At 45.0% G+C, this 19,870-nt stretch overlaps 1 protein-coding gene across 1 annotated transcript in view; it reads left to right on the top strand.

The window, feature by feature from the left end:
- EIF3A (eukaryotic translation initiation factor 3 subunit A) overlaps window positions 1-12,379 on the top strand; it is a 31,845-nt gene extending 19,466 nt beyond the window's left edge. The window contains exons 13-22 of the mRNA XM_014945278.1: window positions 70-174; window positions 1,407-1,520; window positions 1,804-1,926; window positions 2,891-3,044; window positions 4,077-4,261; window positions 4,669-4,757; window positions 6,428-7,260; window positions 8,693-8,867; window positions 9,310-9,479; window positions 11,086-12,379. Coding sequence (XP_014800764.1) covers window positions 70-174; window positions 1,407-1,520; window positions 1,804-1,926; window positions 2,891-3,044; window positions 4,077-4,261; window positions 4,669-4,757; window positions 6,428-7,260; window positions 8,693-8,867; window positions 9,310-9,479; window positions 11,086-11,327 — 2,190 coding nt within the window. The 3' untranslated portion in view covers window positions 11,328-12,379. The remainder of the gene's footprint in view (window positions 1-69; window positions 175-1,406; window positions 1,521-1,803; window positions 1,927-2,890; window positions 3,045-4,076; window positions 4,262-4,668; window positions 4,758-6,427; window positions 7,261-8,692; window positions 8,868-9,309; window positions 9,480-11,085) is intronic.
- The last annotated feature ends 7,491 nt before the right edge of the window (window positions 12,380-19,870 follow it).

The following is a 19,870-nucleotide window of genomic DNA, read 5'->3' as shown; positions in this document are numbered from 1 at the left end:
TAAACAGATCACATCTGTAATAGAAAAATGTTTACTTTATTTTGTATTGATAACTTTACTTGGTTGTAGGATCTTGAAGAATTGGATCCTGACTTCATTATGGCTAAACAAGTTGAACAACTTGAAAAAGAAAAGAAGGAACTTCAGGAACGTCTGAAGAATCAGGAGAAAAAGGTACAATGTAGGAAGGGTAGAAAACCATGTTTATACAGTGCTTTAGTTAGTGATTATGAACTCTTCTATACGTATATAATATTGGTGTTGAAAATGTTATTGTTTAAAAAAAGGTAAATGGGTTAAAAACCAGGTTTCTAATATCAGTGCACAAAACTGTTCTAATTAATGGAGTTGATTTGAAAACGAACCCTTAAGCTGTATGTGAACTGAGTCTTAGTTTGAAAGAGTTGTAATTGGAAAATGTTCTGAGAAAATTAAATGTTCGCAGAAGGTGAGGCCATTACAGAGAAGCTGAATTTAATTAGTTATATTAGTCCTCACTGAAACGGAGGAGATTCCACTGCTGTAGAGCCCTTCTGGGTAGTGGAATAGGATCTGCCTGAAGCTTGGGTGACTACAGAAGTGTGAGGAACACGTCGTTACAGTAAATAGAAATATATAACCTGGGCAAGGTGAAACTCACCAAGGACTCTTGACAGTATTCAAGAATGAAACAGAGGTTATGTGATAGAGTTGGTAATTCAGTCCACTTAGAACTGGTTTGCTACTAGAAATTGGTGAGTTACATAAAGAATTCTCAGCCTGATGCTCATACCGGGCAAAGTAATAGGAAATTAAACAGTAGAATTAGTAGTTACCTGGGTAAATGTGATCTGCCCAGAAAGGTCAGCACAACTTCTATAGAAGAATTGTAAGCCAGGGCCTCCTCTTGGAGTTCTCTGAAGCTCTCAAAACAAACATAAGAGTCAGGGTGATCTGGGTGGTGTAACTGAGCTGGATTTTCCAAAAGACGTTTTACAGAGTTCTTGACCAAAAAAAACTTAGCAACTGTGGGGTAGAAGGAAGAATCTATGAATGAAGTTCAGTTTACATAGATTAAAATACTTTGTGTAGTGAAAGCGGGGGGGGAAATCCCTCAGTCTTCAGCTTTACATATTAAGTGATGAGCTCCAAACTGAACATTTTTAGACAACAATGAGAACTTGGTGGTTCTACATCTCGAGCACTGTGTGCAGTTCTAGTCTATCTCAAAAAGGATGTGGTTGAACTGGGAGTTGAGAGGAAGCCAACAAGAATTCTCAGTGGTTGTTCTTATGTAACAATAATATATCAAATATATTGGACAAGTCTCCAGGTACTGGGGTTTTCTTTGGGGGATGCTGAAGACTGAGCTTTCCAGATTTGGTCTTTGTGTTGTGACGTGCTAAAGGTACATTGTCTTTGTTTAGATTGACTATTTTGAAAGAGCGAAGCGCTTGGAAGAAATTCCTTTAATAAAGACTGCATATGAGGAGCAAAGAGTTCATGATATGGAGCTGTGGGAGCAACAGGAAGAAGAAAGGGTAAGAATTTTTTGTTCAGATGATAAAATCCATTAGCGGTGAATGAAAAAATAGTGGGGTTTGCACTGTCTTTTTTCCTCAGCTCAATCCAAGGGAAGAAGGGAAAAAGTTGTTATGAAGAATGAAGTGTTAGCTTTATGATTTCATTGTGCTGGTGGACAGCAGTATCTTCTGTACATGATCTGAAAGAGGAAAAAATAATTCCTCTTTTGAGTGGCAGAGGTTTGAATGCAAATATATAATAATTTTTACATTGTAATACTTTTTATATTATCTATTTTAGATCACCACTTTGCAGTTGGAGCGCGAGAAGGCCCTTGAGCATAAGAACAGACTCTCAAGGATGTTGGAGGATAGAGATTTATTTGAAGCCAGGCTCAAAGCATCACGGAGAACAGTTTACGAGGTACGTGAGATACAGTATTGTAGTAAAGTACTCCCCTAAAGGGAGGAACTAAGCATGTGACCCAGGGATTCTTCATGAAATCTAGAAACAAATTCATATCTGGAATGACTCAGAATTCTGGAATTGTTTCTTTTCTGCTTCAATTTAAAAAAAGAAAAATTAAAATATTCTTGCACCCATTCCTAGATAATATCACTTGCGATTTTTGACAGCTTCTGGAATAGCTTATATGGAAAATAGAAGATAGGTAAATTATTTATTTCAATGCAGCTGTTAGTAAGAGATCATTGGGTAGCATCTGAACAGCCAGCTGTGTCCGTACAAGTACTTGGACTTATTGTGGTGATGGAATATTAGTGGCAATAATATCAAAGCTGAGAAATAGACAGAAATACTTGTCTGTCGAATCTGGAAATTATTTTGATAGTCTAAGTATTTGGAACTTGAAGTTACGTTTTATTTTTGCAAAATTTAATAACAGGGAATGAACTGTGCCTTTGTTTTTTGATCTTCATTTGTAAAATTCTACATTTGCTGAGACTGTTTGTAGCTTTGGTTATTTGGCTCTGTTGCAGTAAGAACTGATGGTGGGGGGAAAAAAGGCAAAAATTATTGCATTAAGATAAGTAACTGCATATGATTCTTTGCAACAATACAGGTAATTTTAGATAATGTAGTTTAGATACAAGTAAATTATTATTCAGGTAATTACTTTCCTGAAAAAGCAGATGAAGGACTAAAATTGTGCATGCTGATTGTCTTCTAAGTAGGAGTATATTCCCTTCTGAAAACGTATCGCAGAAAGACTGAAACGGGAAACACATAATCGTTTTTCAGTGGAACAAAGTTAGTAAAGTTGCAGTTACTTCGGGTTTCTGTGCATCTTTATTTAGCAATCTGTATAACTGTCTAGCTCTTAAATGTTACAGTTCTTCAGTTTTCATGTGTATTGTGCATATTTCAGGATAAACTGAAGCAGTTCCAGGAGCGGTTGGCAGAAGAGAGGCGCAATCGTTTGGAGGAACGCAAGAAACAGCGCAAAGAAGAGAGACGCATTACCTACTACAGAGAAAAGGAGGAGGAAGAGCAAAGATTACGAGAAGAACAGCTGCTTAAAGGTATAATCAAGAATGTGATTATTTTATCCTTTGCATCCTTGACCCGTTCCAGGTGTGTATGCAGGTAACTTCTGGTTTGCCTGTTTGACAATACCGGAGGAAGTCTTTTCACTCGCGGTCAGTGGTGTAGGCTCTGTTGTTGCTCTTAGACAAATGTACCATTAATGTTTTACCTAATGCACCTTCTGAACACTTGGGTGTACAGCACAGAGGTGAAGGTAAAGCGTTGTGGGAGGAAGGGAAAATGAAAACAAGTGAATGTTCCCTGCCTTCCCCTTCTCCCACACATGAATAAAGGAGGAGATAACGTAAGAAAGGCTGATGACTAAAACCAAAGTCTCAACTTCTCGTTTAGTTTGAGCCTGTCCACTTGTTTGTGCATGACTAAAAGAGAATGGAAAGGGAACGTTGGTGTCAGATCAAGAACTCAAGAGTTGTGACTCACGCCTTTCTCTGTGCATTGCTTTGTCTGGTAGCCTGCTTCAAGGTTTCAGAGGAGAAGAGAGAGAGGTATCCTGTAAGGGAAATTTCTGTTTGTCACTTGGTGGATGAAGATTTTGTATATCAGTGGAGTTCATAATCACACAATATTTAAAAGCCAAACAAAACCCAAGCAGTCCTAAATATCAAATTTCTGACACTGACAGCTGGTTTTTTGGTTTGACCTTTTCTAAGGAAGGGATCCTCGGCCGTGCTGAGGTACTTACTGATATTTTAGCTGGCACGTTTCCGGTCTGTACATTGAATTAATGTACGAGTATTGGAATGTTTTCTTTGCTTTCGTGCTAGTTGTTGTTCAAAATGTCACATTAATGGGTGTTTCAGGGTTTCTATGGCTTTTGACTTAGGATACTTCCAGAAAGAAGATTCTATGGTTAGTTAAATGCAAAACGCATCTTGTGGAGCGCTTGGATTTTTTTTTTTTAATAAGGAATCAAAGAGGAGAGATTGTATTTTGTCACCCTTCTGTGGATACAGCAAAATAATGGAATTTGTGTTGGTAATATGTTCTGTGTATGTTTGTGACTCCAGAGCGTGAGGAAAAGGAGCGCATTGAGCGTGAGAAGCGTGAGCAGGAACAGCGCGAATACCAGGAGCGGGTCAAAAAACTGGAAGAACTGGAGAAGAAAAAACGTCAAAGAGAAATGGAGATAGAAGAAAGAGAGCGTCGTCGAGAAGAAGAAAGGAGAGGTCTGGATGACCCATTTTCAAGAAAGGTGGGTAGTACCTGGAGGTTTGTTTTCTTTTTGACTCCTCCTTCTGTAGATTATTCATAAGAAGATGGTAGCTTTGAAAAATCATAGGTTAACTTTTTTGTTTTGAAGTTGTAGCATAAATGGCTCTGTTTTGTGAACCTCTGTTTTGTGTTAACAGGTGGTAGCTATGGCTCACTGTAGCTGTTGTTCATACACTTGCTCATAAACTTTTTAGTGTATTTGCATATATCCTGCCCTACTAATAAAGTGTGTGGCACAAAGGGAACCACATTCAAACACCTGATAGTTCGGTGTTCTCTGCAGTGTAACAAAGGAGTTTTTCATGACATAGTATACTCTGAAAGGAGTTGAAAGTCTTCATTTTAAAGTATTCAGAAAGAATGTCCCTAATTTCTTTTGACACACAGGAATCTCGCTGGGGCGATAGGGAGTCTGAAAGCTCTTGGAGAAGAGGTGGTGAGACAGAATCTGAGTGGCGACGAGCACCAGTGGAAAGGTAATCATTGGGTTATGGAGCACCAGTTGTGCTGGGCTCAAAATGTGATAGGCTCCCTTTTTATTGCTACTGCTAAAGCTGCACTAAGTAATATCTCATGCCTTTACACCTCTGAGAGTTAACTTTCTATTAAAAAAATTGCTTTGTAAGCATCTCAGAATGAGAGGGAGGTTTTATCTTGGAATTGCATTCAGATAACATTCCGGTTTTATTTAGCTTAGATATGTGAAAGCCACCACATACCTTCTGCATAGGATAAACAAGTTCCTAACTTGGTTTCTTTTTTAAATGAAAAATATCTGTCCTACTCAAACAGTGATGTCAGCTGCATAAGTACAGAATGGGGAAGGATGACAAGTGCAGGGTTCCTAGATGATGAAACTGTTTGAGAATTTTCGTTTAGAAAACTATACATAGGAATAGTAAAGTCAAGTTCCAGAATGAGTCACAGAGCAGAAAATATGTGCCATAAACTAAAACAGAGTTCTGAAAGACTGTATTGAACAGAGAAGGAAGGATTTCTGAAGGAAAAGTATTGGAGTATTCTGAAGGTACTCCATAATTTAAAAAAATTAGAAAAAAGGCAGCTTGTTCACATCTATATATTTGATGGGGTTTTGATATGTTCACTAATAACAAAGTTGTAGTTTCTGTAGTTGTAGAAAATAAGATCTTTAACATTTGTCCATCCCTCTGCTCCAGAACAGGATGAACTGTATCTAAAATATTTCTGGTGGTGCACATCTCTGTTCTTAAAAACCTGTGGTGATGGAGATACCACTGCTTGTTCCAGTTGGCAATATGTTCTATTGCTTAATTAGCCTTCCAGCTGGATAGATTTTGATAAATGTCTAAGCTTAATTTCCAGTGCAGCAATTTAAATCCATTACAGCTTACTTTTGAACTCCAGCGAAAGCAAATTTACTATTTCTCTCTAGTAATTTCTTATAACATAATTGAAGAGTATGATCTTTCAATAAACAAAACAGTCTTTCAGTCTTTCCTTAAAAGTTGTGTTGCCATTTCTGGTAGTGATCCGCTTTCTTGTGAATTGCAAACTCAAAAATTGGATGTAACTCGCAGATGATGCCTTCAACTATTAACATATTGCAGGATTGTTTAATGCATCTATGTATATGCTTCAATGTGATATTTTTTTATCCACAACAGAGTTATACAGGTCACCCATATCCATTTTTGAATCTCTATGGCATAGAGTTTTTCTGAATGAGTGTTGTCTTAGTCATTTCTCATTCAACTGTTGTAGAAACTGAGCTGAGTGACTACTGACAAATGACTAGGCATCTGTCCTGGTTTGAGGTAGAACAGAATCAATTTTCTTTTCAGCAATTTTACTTCCAACCCAAACTATTCTATGATTCTGTAACCAACAACGGACTGTAGTTCCCCATTTCAAACTGTAGTTTTGAAGGAGATAATAAACCCTTCAGTCCTTACTGAAGCTGTAGGGGTGGTGATCACCATAGCAGTGAAGGCAATTAGAACGTGTGCATTTGAAAACTGCAAGCTCTGTAGATGTGTTTGCAACCACCCATCAAGGAGATACGTTCAGAAATGGCCTTGAGGGGTTTGACACTGTCCATCTGATCTGTAAAGCTTTCCTGGATGTTAGCTTCTACTTTTTTTGCTCATTCGCTGTGGTTTTACAGAGATTGGCGTCGAGGAGAACCCAGAGATGATGACAGACCTTTCCGGCGAGGCGATGATCTGCCCCGACGAGGCGATGATCTACCCCGGCGAGGGGATGATCTACCCCGACGAGGGGACGATCTGCCACGACGCGGTGCTGCAGAAGAAAAGGAACGTCCTTCTATGGAATCATCAGAGGACAGGCCACCTAGGCGTGAAGGGGACGAAGACAGGCCACCTAGGCGTGAAGGGGACGAGGACAGGCCGCCCAGGCGTGGATTGGATGACGACAGGCCACCCAGACGTGGATTGGATGACGACAGGCCGCCCCGGCGTGGTTTGGATGATGATAGAGGGAGCTGGCGGGCTGCAGATGACGACAGGGGTCCCAGGCGTGGAATGGATGATGACAGGCCACCCAGACGTGCTATGGATGATGACAGGCCACCCAGGCGTGCTTTGGATGACGACAGGCCACCCAGGCGCGGCTTGGACGATGACAGAGGCAGTTGGCGTGCAGCAGATGACGACAGAGGACCCAGGCGTGGAATGGACGACGACAGGCCGCCCAGACGGGCTTTGGATGATGACAGGCCACCCAGGCGTGGGCTGGATGACGACCGGGGCAGCTGGCGCGCCGCGGATGACGACAGAGGTCCCCGGCGGGGGATGGATGACGACAGAGGTCCCAGGCGCGGGATGGATGACGACAGGATGTCAAGGCGTGATGATGACAGGGGACCCTGGCGTAGCGCAGATGATGACAGGCTCTCCAGACGAGATGATGACAGGGGGCCCTGGCGGAGCGGTGAAGATTCAAGGCCAGGTCCTTGGAGACCATTTGGTAAACCAGGTAAAATCTAGTAACATAATATTCTAACCTCCAAAGCGTGTGCTAACCTGGTACGTGATGGATGTGACATACTTAGTGCCAGAGATGGGAGAATCAACTCTGAAAATGTTTGGATTTATTTGGCTGATGTGGATGCTCCTTTACTTAGTATGATTAAACCTTTTAATTTCGTTGAACTAAAAAAAGAAATAAAAATGCAGCAGTGTCTGTTGGTTGCCTGGAAGATGCCTAAAGGTCCCAGAGTGATGCTGGTGATCTGCTGATGTGCAGAGACAAAACACACAAGTAGAATGCTCTGGTGGGAGAGAAACGTTCTCACCAGGTTACCATACCTTGGTCTCCATCCCTGCCTCCTCAATATGTCTGAAATTAACCTCCTTCTGCGGAGGAGTTTGACACATCGTTCAAGTGGGTCTGGTTTTGATAAGCTTTTTTTACATGTACAAAGACATTCCTGTATTTACCATTCCTTTTTTGGTTTTGTGCCTCTCTCTCTTGAAAATCCTGCTTTGAGCAGAAGCTTGGACCAGGTGACCTTCCGAGGTCCCTCACAGTCAGAATTATCTTGTACAGTTTGTTTTTAATCTTAAGTCTTGTGGATGGTGACTACTCCAATAGTTTCTGATTCTTTTCAGAACTGTTGATGACGTTTAAATGTTAGATATGATTATGATTTTGATTTCCTAGTTCTTTTTATTCAGATTTATGTGCCACATCAACTTGGGCACTAATGAAGTGGGCAGTAATTCTGTAATCCAAACCTGGAGCAAAGCTATCATCAATCTCGATACTTGCACTCCAAAAAGCTTTCACCTTTTTCCTATTTTAAGAAAAAGCAGGCTGCATAATAAAGAACTCCCATTCAAACATAACTGAATGGGATTGCAGGATGCAGTGTAAATGATAATTGTATTTTAAAGTAGCGATTTAAAAAGCAGTATACCTTCATAAAAATTTGCTTGCTTAAAGTCTCCCCACGTGGAGATGTTCACAAAGGAATCTGCTCTCTGAGCTACCCCGTTTGCTTCTTGTTTTGCACAAGACTGAAGAGTTTGTTGTTTCTGACTGAAAACTGCAGGCTGTAATCAGCTCTGCTAAATGTCCCAGGCAGGCAGCCCCATATATGAGGTAGATACTTACTATTCTCATTTTAAGCAGTTTCTACAGTGTTTTGTCCGTGGCTCCCCTCATTGTGCACACTTTTTATAAGCATCTTGAGCTGGATCCTCAGGGATCAAAACTTGAAGAACCAGTTTCTGTGAGGGAAGTAAAGGCTTCTTTGTCCACACAGAGATGGAAGGTTGGTCATAAATTGGATCCTCAGGGATCAAAACCTGAAGAACCAGTTTCTGTGAGGGAAGTAAAGGCTTCTTTGTCCACACAGAGATGGAAGGTCAGTCACAAATCCTTTGACTCTGTTTCTTTCTTACAGGGGGATGGAGAGAAAGAGAAAAGGCTCGAGAGGACAGCTGGGGACCTCCCCGAGATTCCAGACCTCCAGGAGACCGCGAGTGGGATAGAGACAAAGACCGTGATGAAAATGAGAAAGACCGTGAATTTGACAGGGATAGAGATTTTGATCGAGATGATCGTTTCAGGCGTCCCAGGTTTGACTTCTCTTTTTAAATACCTCTAGAATAGTTCTGTTAAAAAAAAAAATAATTTGAAAGAAGGTGCCCTGCTGATAAAGAAAGAATGTGGCATCACCCAGTGAGAGGAACAGTGGTTGGTTTGTATGAAATTAAGCACTTAGAGGCAGTAAATGGGTAATGGCATTTTGGGGGCTTTTTGATTTCTTATTTTTAAGACGACGTTAACTGTTTACAGAAGGAATCACAAAAGCCTTTACTGCTTTGTTGGGTTTTTTTTAACCTGTTTTCAAGAGAATTTCTTATTAGGTTCCAGAAGAAAATAAAAGGGTTGGAATATGTCAGTATGTTAAATAGAGACCCACTGGGCCTGAAAATATCTGTGTTATGATGTATTATTGCTTCTTTCCATAGCAAAAGTAAAATCTTAACGTTTAGTCTTTCTTTTGAATGGCAAAAGGGATGATGCTGGTTGGAGAAGAGGCCCAGCTGAGGAGACCTCTAGCTGGAGAGATTCAAGTCGGCGTGAAGAATGGGACAGAGGTGGTCGTGACATGAGAGATCGACGTGCTGATGACAGAGATCCACCCCTCAGGCGAGGACCACCGCTCAGATCCGACCGGGAAGAACGTAGGTTTATTTTAGTGTTCCAAAAGGGTTATGTTCATCATAGGGCCTTGACGGTGCTAGGATGTGACAAAACGGGAATAAATATTTTCAGCCACTTAAACTCCCTTGGCATAAACCAAGTAATAGGAAGAAGCTTTAGTGTAATTGAGATTTTTTCCTTGAATCTTACATTTTTTCAGTTGTACTCTTATCTATCATAGCAGCATTTCATATCTGCAGTAGAAGGGTAACATTTTTAGTATGTGGTTTTCATAGTAGGATTGTGTTCAGGGTGAATGAAATCCTTGTACTTAAATTATCAAGGTAGATGTCCCAGAAAGTAATTTCTGGCTCATTTGTTAAGACCGTTAAAACGTGAGGGAAATGTTTCCAAACGAGGCCTTGTGGGTTTCACACTATTAACGGTATTGATTTTGATGAATAACCTATTTTAATTACATACTGTACCCTGTTTTAATTATGTACATTTATTAATCCTCTGCTGCTTTCTAAAAATACAGTAAGGGCAAGGAGATTTAGCCTGAGATCCCATGTCTTTCAGTTCTGGCATCCTCAGGTTCAAAGTCCCTTTTGGTCCCTGCCCTGAGTGTGGGTGCTCCCTGGAGAGGGGAGGGTGCTGTCAGGGGGTGTCCTGGGGAGCAAACCGAATGGAGAAGTCCTTATGGACTGCTCTCAGTGTGGGGATTTGTTGTTTTTAATACATCAAGAAGTTTTGATATTTGATGGGCTGGTTTGGTATCTGACACAGCTTTGTTTGCTCACAGCTGGGGTACAGTTCTTAACATCCTTTTGGTGGAAAAGAATGATTTTTCATGTACTGAAGGATGGTGAATGCTCTTTGCAGTGGAATCATGTAATCCAGTGCCATTTGTACCTCTGATTTCATAGAATGGTTTGGGTTGGAAGGGACCTTAAAGATCATTGAGTTCCACCCCCCTGCCCTGGGCAGGGACACCTCCCACCACACCAGGTTGCTCCAAGCCCCATCCAGCCTGGCCTTGAACCCCTCCAGGGATGGGGCAGCCACAGCTTCTCTGGGCAACCTAGGCCAGCATCTCACCACCCTCACAGGAAAGAATTTCTGCTTTTCTGAATTTTCTCCTCACCACCCTCACAGCAAAGAATTTCTGCTTTTCTGGATTTTCTTTTCAGTAGGCTGCAGAGTAATGTGCTGTCTTTTGAGACCACGAACACCTAAACGTTTTCCACAAGTGTTTTTAAATCAGGAATTTTCTCTTGTCAGAGTTCAGTCATTTCTAAGGAGACGCTTTTGTGCTTTTAATTCTGATACCAATATAAGAATATATTTTACATCATAAACCCATCTACATCAATAGAACATTCTTACTACAGTTACTGTGTTTTAAAGATGACACTTGGGTGGCTCCAAACAATTGTGAGTCTGAAAGGAGGCTTGAGTAGCTCCTGCCTGATACTTCACTACAAAATGAAGCTGTGCGTTTGGCCGTCATCAGCATGTTCCCCTCTTGGCAAGAGTGAGAACCCGTAAATCAGGCTGTCGGAGCCGGGCATGTTTGTTTAAACTCTCTCAGGCTGCTGCTGGAGCGTGACAAAGGTTGGTTTATTGTCTTTTCTGTGTTTGCAGCGAGCTCCTGGCGACGTGCCGACGACAGGAGAGAGGACCGCGGAGAAGAACGCGAAACCGTTCGGCGATCGGCTCCAGCTCCTGCTGCTTCTCCAGCATCTGCTCCCCCAGCAGCATCCAAGGATCGCGAGAGGGATGGGGAGAAGGAGAAGGGCTCCTGGAAAACAGAAAAGGACCGTGAGCCCGTTCGCCGCACGAAAAACGAGACAGATGAAGAAGGGTGGACCACTGTACGACGTTAAGTGAAAAAAATCACAGAGTTTAACCGATGTTTTAGCTTTGATTTGATCGAATCCACGGATTATCTTTGTGCTTATAAACATTCTGAATTGGAATTCTTTAACAAATGTTTTGAGGTAACATGAAAGCATGAGCTTGAATTACTTACTCATATAGATTGATCATGCACAAAACTCACAGCAGAAGGTTGGAAATTGAATGCCAGTTTTTGAAATTTCAAATGATGCTTATTTCATGGGTCATTTGTTGCTAAAATAAAAAAGAAGCAAGCCCAACAGCTGTCTTGAGTAATGCTTCTATCTCGCACCAAAAGAGGCTGACCTTTTTATTTTTAGTCCTTCTTAATTTGGAATGGGGTATTATTGTTACAGAACATGCATTTGAAAACACTTCTGTTCACACAGTGCAATTATTGAAAAAGCAGAGCTGAATCAATTTCCATAATTAGCCAAAAAAAAATAGAAAACTAGAAAAGCCCTCTTCTACACAGGTATCTTTGAGGGCAGGCGGTTTCCGAGACGTATTTTATCACTATCTAAATTCAGTAAGTTGTTTAAATTTGAATTAAATACAATAAACATGATAAGCACTAGCTACACTGGGATATTTTCTGTAGATTTACTTGAAAACATGCCGCCTGGGAGGCCGTTTGGCCATCATTGTTCCTGTGAACAGTACCTGCTGGGGTGTATGACCACAGAACTTCAAGCTTTTACAATTTCAGTGTTTTGGTAAGCACATGGCTATGTATTTTCTGTTGCCAATATCACAGCCGCTTTTTCCATTACTGGATAATTCATGCCTTTCAAGGATTTATAAATATTGTCATATTTAAAATGTGTGGTTTTGGAGAAATTGTTGAATCTTTTCCCCCCAATTCTTTGTCTTCAGGGTCAATTCTTCCCCTTTCCAAAAAAGTGATTTGTAGTAATGGCTGTGTTGACTTCAATTTTGGGGTGCGGTAACAACCATTAATTATCTGGTCATACTGAAGCCAACACAGAACTTGCTGCTGTGTGTTTCTTCAATGATAAATAAACAACTTAAGGAATTAGCTGCTGTGGTGTCTTGACTGTTTAGTAACTTCCTGCAATGTTCCTTAATGCAGAGCAGCTGGTGAACATCTTCTTTCATGTCCCCATGCCCGTTTCTGTGCCAGCTGAAGGAGAACATGAGGACACCTGAGATGGTTTCTTCCCTAAAAGCCTGCTTTAATTTCAATGTGGGTGAGCAAAAGTTGTAGTACTCCTCTTGGCCATCTCCTGTCCTTCTGAGCTTCCCAGGTCCTGTTTGCTTCTCAGGAGAAACTCGCTCTCATAGTCATCTGCTGAGGACCAGACCTTTGCACCTTTGGAGCCTCTTGAGTCATTCGTTGCTTGTTGAGTCATAGGATCGTTCCTGCTAAAAAAGACCTGTGGAGCTCCCCAAGTGAAGTCAGACTGTGTTCCTCAGAACCACATTTCTCCAGTGTGGCCTCGAAAACCTCTAAGGATGGAGATGGTACAACCTTTCTGGGCAACCTCTTCCACAGTCAAGAAGTTTAACCCTCTCTTTTTTTGGCGTCCACCTGTTGTCTCTCATCCTCCTGGTCATGTGCTGCTGGGAAAAGCCTGACTTTTTTTCCTGATAACTTCTGTTTGGTGCTGTTGGTATCTCCAAAGCCTTCTCTTCTCCAGGCTGAACAAGTTCTGTTCCCTCAGCCTTTTTCTCCCAGGCAGGTGCTCCAGCCCCTGACCATCTTGTTGGCCATCTCCTGAACTTGTCCAGTTTGGCAACATCCTCATTGTGGTGGGTGGATGTGGGACCCAGAACTGGATGCAGCAGTCAGGATGAGGTCTGCTGAGTGTGAGGAAGAGAGGGATGCTCTCTTCTCCCATCTACAGGCTGGTGTCCTGTTCAAGCAGCCTTGGATCTGCTGGCTTGTGCTCAGCTTGATGCCTGCTGGGGCCCTGGAGGCATCTGGGACACCCTCAGCCTATCACTGAAAGGGCTTCTGCCCTTCTTCCTGCATGTCATCAGGCTCCTGCCCAGCCTGTCTCAGTCCCTCAGGATGGCAGCCCTGCCCCAAGTGGTTCTCCCAGTTTGGTGTCATCCACAAACCTGCTGCCAGGGCATCCTGCTGCTGCCTCCAGGTCCTTGAGAAAGACGTCAGGGCATGTCCCAGGAGAGACCCCTGTGATACCTCCATAGACCATGATGCTGAGCCTGAACATCCAACCAGTCTTCTGTCCAGCTCTCTGGGCTGTGACATCTTAACTTGGGCACAAGAACGTTGTGTGAGACAGTGTTGAAAGCTAAAGTCAAGGTGAAGAACCTCCACCACTCCTTCCCCGTCTGCAAAGTCACTCTTGTTGGAGGCAGGTGAGTCAGGCAGGGTCTACCCTCAGTACATCCATGCTGACTGGTCCCAGTCACCTTCTCCTGCGGGTGCCCAAAAACATGCTCAGAGACTTCTGCCGTGGTTTTCCCAGGGACTGAGGTGACACCATCTGGCCTCTAGCATCTCAGATGGTCCTTTTGGCCTTGTTTGAAGCTGGATGCAACATCTGTCTTTCTCCAGTTATGGGGGAGATGTAAGAAGTGGTTATACCTCAAGTGACTTAATTTTAGCCAAACAAATCTGTTTCAATATGGGGATAACAGTGATCATTGCACCAGCTACAGCTGTTCCCAAATCCGTGTCCTTGACACTGAGATCATGGTGCCAACACATGAGAAAAGACCTGTGAGCTGTGAGTGTTACAGACACCCCAGTGTTTATTTGGTTGGTTGATGGTTTCAGACAGAACCCCAACGATGGTGTTCAAACCCCACCACTGACCACCTCCATGTCCAGCAGCTAAGAGCTCCCTACACACCAGCACGGCGCCTGGTTACCTGGTGTGGGTGAAGGGAGATGAATTCTCTGTCAGGCTTGGCTGTTTGATGGATTCACCTCCACTTGGACATCTAAACTTTTCTGTGAAGCTCAGAAGAACATGGCCCGTCCACACTGTGGTTAGAAGGTGGAACGCGGGACTGTGGCTGGTTACGTGGTGGCAAAAGCTGCTCAGTTCAAATCTTTGCACCTTTGGAGCCTCTTGGAGTCATTCGTTGCTTGTTGAGTCACAGGATCATTCCTGCTAAAAGAGACCCCTGGAGCTCCCCAAGTGAAGTCAGACCGTGTTCCTCAGAACCACATTTCTCCAGTGTGGCCTCGAAAACCTCTAAGGATGGAGATGGTACAACCTTTCTGGGCAACCTCTTCCACAGTCAAGAAGTTTAACCCTCCCTTTTTTTGGCATCCACCTGTTGTCTCTCATCCTCCTGGTCATGTGCTGCTGGGAAAAGCCTGACTTTTTTTCCTGATAACTTCTGTTTGGTGCTGTTGGTATCTCCAAAGCCTTCTCTTCTCCAGGCTGAACAAGTTCTGTTCCCTCAGCCTTTTTCTCCCAGGCAGGTGCTCCAGCCCCTGACCATCTTGTTGGCCATCTCCTGAACTTGTCCAGTTTGGCAACATCCTCATTGTGGTGGGTGGATGTGGGACCCAGAACTGGATGCAGCAGTCAGGATGAGGTCTGCTGAGTGTGAGGAAGAGGGGGATGCTCTCTTCTCCCATTTACAGGCTGGTGTCCTGTTCAAGCAGCCTCGGATCTTCTGGCTTGTGCTCAGCTTGATGCCTGCTGGGGCCCTGGAGGCATCTGGGACACCCTCAGCCTATCACTGAAAGGGCTTCTGCCCTTCTTCCTGCATGTCATCAGGCTCCTGCCCAGCCTGTCTCAGTCCCTCAGGATGGCAGCCCTGCCCCAAGTGGTTCTCCCAGTTTGGTGTCATCCACAAACCTGCTGCCAGGGCATCCTGCTGCTGCCTCCAGGTCCTTGAGAAAGACGTCAGGGCATGTCCCAGGAGAGACCCCTGTGATACCTCCATAGACCATGATGCTGAGCCTGAACATCCAACCAGTCTTCTGTCCAGCTCTCTGGGCTGTGACATCTTAACTTGGGCACAAGAACATTGTGTGAGACAGTGTTGAAAGCTAAGGTCAAGGTGAAGAACCTCCACCACTCCTTCCCCTGTCTGCGAAGTCACATTGTTGTTGAAGGCAGGACCTACCCTCAGTACATCCATGCTGACTGGTCCCAGTCGCCTTCTCCTGCGGGTGCCCAAAAACATGCTCAGAGACTTCTGCCGTGGTTTTCCCAGGGACTGAGGTGACACCATCTGGCCTGTAGCATCTCAGATGGTCCTTTTGGCCTTGTTTGAAGCTGGATGCAACATCTGTCTTTCTCCAGTTATGGGGGAGATGTAAGAAGTGGTTATACCTCAAGTGACTTAATTTTAGCCAAACAAATCTGTTTCAATATGGGGATAACAGTGTTTAATGGGGATAACAGTGATCATTGCACCAGCTCCAGCTGTTCTCAAATCCTTGTCCTTGACACTGAGATCACGGTGCCAACACATGAGAAAAGACCTGCTCCTTACGCACCAGCACGGCGCCTGGTTACCTGATGTGGGTGAAGGGAGATGAATTCTCTGTCAGGCTTGGCTGTTTGATGGATTTACCTCCACTTGGACATCTAAACTTTTCCATGAAGCTCAGAAGAACATGGCCCATCCACGCTGTGGTTAGAAGGTGGAACGCGAGGCTGTGGCTGGTTACGTGGTGGCAAATGCTGCTTAGTTAAAACCCCAGGAGCAGAGCGAGGTGGGTGACCAGGTTATGGACATTCCAGTTTGTTTCCCACTCCCAGAGCAACCCAGAGACTGACCCCCCAGCTGGTGGGCAGGGCTGAGGACCACCAGGCTGCTCAGCAGAAACAGGGCATAGACATTTCCATTACACTTTCTCTAAGGTGCCTTTGTTCTAAACAAAAAAAAAATACCATAAAATCAGTATTTTAGGAGAGCTGGCAGGAATGAAGTGGTGCCACTCCAGGCTGGGCACAGCCACAACCATCTCGGGGCACGCCATGACCTTGGTTAGAAGGACCTCAGTGTGGTCATGAGGAGGATCAGGAGCACATTGGGGAGGTGCTGGTGGCCATCTCAGACAGGAAGAGTACTGGGACTGTTGTCTGGCGGTAAATTAAATGTATTGGTGTTTTAATATCCACGAGCACTGACAGGAACAGCTACATTTAAGCAGGTTTTCCTTCTGTAGCTAAAAGTTTCCGTTAAATTGTGTGAGCCCTCAATGTAAAGCGCAGGGAGATGAGGACTCACCATGTACCTGTTAATTCAGGTCATTCTGGGCAGTTCGCTGCAGAATTGCAAGAAGTAAACACACGAGGAGCACCTGAGCCTTCCTATTTTACTCTGGCAGGACCAGTTAGAACTGAAATGCTCTACTCTTTGTCTGGTCCTGCTCTTGAAAGGAATTATTAATGCATTTAATTACAGAAGGACGGAGGCCTACGAGCCATCCCACTCCTTTCTGCTAACGGAGGTCTCCCTCGCTGCAGCTTGAGCTCTGTTGTCCCTTCACTCCTGGGCAGGAGGACAGTCGTTGCCTTGGCTCTGTCTTCACGTGAAGATGTAGCACATGGCTCTTCTGCTCTGCCCAGACCATCAGCACTGAGGAGTAATTCCCTTCCTCCCCAGGTGGCTGTTAGCAGACTGTCCCAGTGTATTATTACCCTCTGCATTTGGTGGGTCAAACCAGCACATCTATGGGAGGGGAAGATGTTTTACAGCCAGGATGGTCGAGTCCCACAGCAGCCACCAGCAGCTCTTGGTCAGCAGTGAGACCAGAGGAGGGGCACAGACACCCCGGGCTGCAGCTGCATCGAGTTCTCTACACACCTGAAAATCATTTTTAATTGCAAGCAGCCTGCTTTTTGCCAAGACTGGTATCAAAGGGAGGGTGATTCCGGGCCGTCCAATACTCTCTGTTCATCACTTCTACCAAAGCACCACAAGGGAAAAGCCTCCACCACTCACAGCCTCAGGAATATTTCCCTGTATTAAAGCGGTTCCTCCAAAGATAAAATATTTGGTTTAAACAAGTGGTTGGAATCTTTTGATTTGCAGGTGCCTGTAGAATAAATGAAAACATCAGGCTTTTCTTAGCCCTCTTCTGTGGAGTGTATGAACAGCTTCCAACCTGGGCTGCTTCTGGATTAAGCTATTTGCTCTTTCTAGGGTTTAAGTTACAAACGTCAATTGCTTCCAGTAACTTAAAGAATCAAAGTAACACTGTAAGCACTATCCACTGTAACACCCTTTTCTGAGTCACCAAGAACGAGCATGTTTCTGCTTACTCAGTGCCACAAGGAGTGTGCTGGTGCACAGGAAATCACAGCAGCTTACTTAAAAAAAAAAAAAAGAAGAAAAAACCCAAACAAACCTCCAAAAGTTCCTTAAAGGTTCAGTTTTTATAAAACACTGACTTGTAAAAGTTTAAAGGGCACGTTGTCCTGTTGATGATGATGTAAAGTAACCAAAGAGCCTTGCTCTCAGGCTGCCTTTGTCTGATTCTCAACCCTGTTGTCTCCTTTCTGGACTAGTTTGGGGTTTCTTCCCCCCCTCCCAACTGGTTTTTTGAAGCTGTCACTCCACCCCCTTACCTGCCCAGACTTTGATGAGATGCCTAATGCCCTGTCGGGTGGCTGGTGGCCCTTCCCCAGGAAGGCTGTGAGTGTGTGGAGGAGGAGAGAGGAGCCGGAGGGACGGGCAGCAGCAGAGGCTGTGGATGCAGCAGTTTTCCTCTGACACAGGCACTGCACAAACCCAGCACCATCCCAGGCAGGGGATCTTCTGGTGTCCTGCTGAACTTCCAGGCGTTGCCATAGGGCTGGGGCTACGCAGTAGCTCAACGTAGAGCTGGGATGGGAGGGGTGAGCACACCCCCAACGCTGCCAGGAGCACCTCGCACCAACCCTGCCGGGATTGCCCCTCAGAAAGACTTTCCTTAGATCTTTCTTGCTTTTTGTGTCCAGCAACAGTCAACGGCATTAAAATGTATGTCCTGATCGCCAAACTTCCCACAAGGAGGTCAGAAAAGTACAGAAGAAAACCCTTCCTGTGGCGTCGTGCTGGAGCTGGGTTCTACCATGGGGTGGGTACAGATTGAACCCACGTGGACCAGGCATCACAGAACATCTCCCCTCTCACAGCTCGGCAGAGCCGGGGGTGCCAGCCCCACAGAAGGAGACAATACCCAGCCCGTACTCAGCAGGAGGAGAGCGCAGGTGCCACAAAGTGTTGTTTAAATGCCCCACTGCATTTGGCAATTAGACCCGACACCGTCTTTGGAGCCGTGTGATGAAGATTTAAGAGAACACTTCCACACAAAATCGGTTTCTCCCTCCTAATTGCCGCAGCTGTGAGTCAACAGCAGTGATGAATAATGAACCCTGGGTCCTCCTCCCCTGCACGTTTTGACTCCGTTCTCCACTGTCCTGTTCCCCCACCATTTCCCACCCTCTTGAGCAGTTTTATCAAAAGGAATCCGCACAAGCAGGTGTCACCCCTCACTTTCCTACCTCCCTTTTTCTGATGGGACCCCATCTCTGGGGCATCACCATCCTCCTGCTGATGCCCCAGCAGTCCCTGCACAAGGCTTTCACCCCCTCCCTGCTTTTGGCAGGGCCACCCTGGCGGACCAAGCACCCCTCCACATCCCAGGGGTTGGTAAAGCCTTCTACAGCCCAACCCTCTCTGTGCCAAAGACTTGGACACCTGCCTTTTGGCTCCAGAGGGCTCCTAAGCAAACTATGAACCTGCTGCTGCTCCCTGTCCTGCCTCCGTGTCACAACAAATGCCCTTTCTGATCCCTCAAGGATTAGAAGCAACACAGCCCTGTCTGATACTCAGCACCACGGACCTGCCATCTCCCAGGCTCCAGCTCTTCAGCATCAATCCCACCCTCTGTCCAGTCTATGCAGCGTTAAGGACATTCGCTAACCACATGGGCAGGTCTCCCCCCACTTTGCAGTGAGTTAAAGCCACATTTTCTCAACTCTGAGAAACACCTCCCCTTCCAACACCCGCTAGTGTCACGGCTTCCTCCTTGGCCCAGGTCTCTCCAAAGGCTACCCATCACCTCCCCATTCTCCACCACAAGCACGAGCCTCACCAAAGCTTTTTCTCTGCCACACTCTCTGCCCTTCCTTCAGCAGAGAGGGCTGCCCTGGCACCTCAGCCCAGTGTCACCAACGCTTCCACACAAACACATCGATGCTTCCTCCTCTCAGGTATTAAAGCCGGACACAGAGACCTGCCAGACCCTCCTCGCTCGCTGCTGGAAGGGTCCAAGGGTGATGGTGGGACACGGCTCCCCTCTCCCCCCCTGCCAGGGGGGATGCTGCGACCTCGGGGAGGGAGGGGACGTTAATTACCCAGCGAATAACCGAGCGCGGGTGGATCACGATTTGGTCCTGCTTTTACGAGCGGCGGAGAAAACTGCCGGGATGTTTACTTTAAAGACCCGGAGCGTCGCACCCTAATTAAACACCCTGCTGCTATTAACAGGCAAAACCACAGCTCTCCCGCCCGGCTCCCCCCACGGTGCAGCATCAAACCGAACAACCCAGCCGGACCCTACCCCCCCCCCATCTCCCAC

Source organism: Calidris pugnax, unplaced genomic scaffold (genome assembly GCF_001431845.1).
Source record: "Calidris pugnax isolate Ruff unplaced genomic scaffold, ASM143184v1 scaffold89, whole genome shotgun sequence".
Taxonomy (NCBI): Eukaryota; Metazoa; Chordata; class Aves; order Charadriiformes; family Scolopacidae; genus Calidris; species Calidris pugnax.
This window is presented reverse-complemented; position numbering and strand designations above follow the sequence as displayed.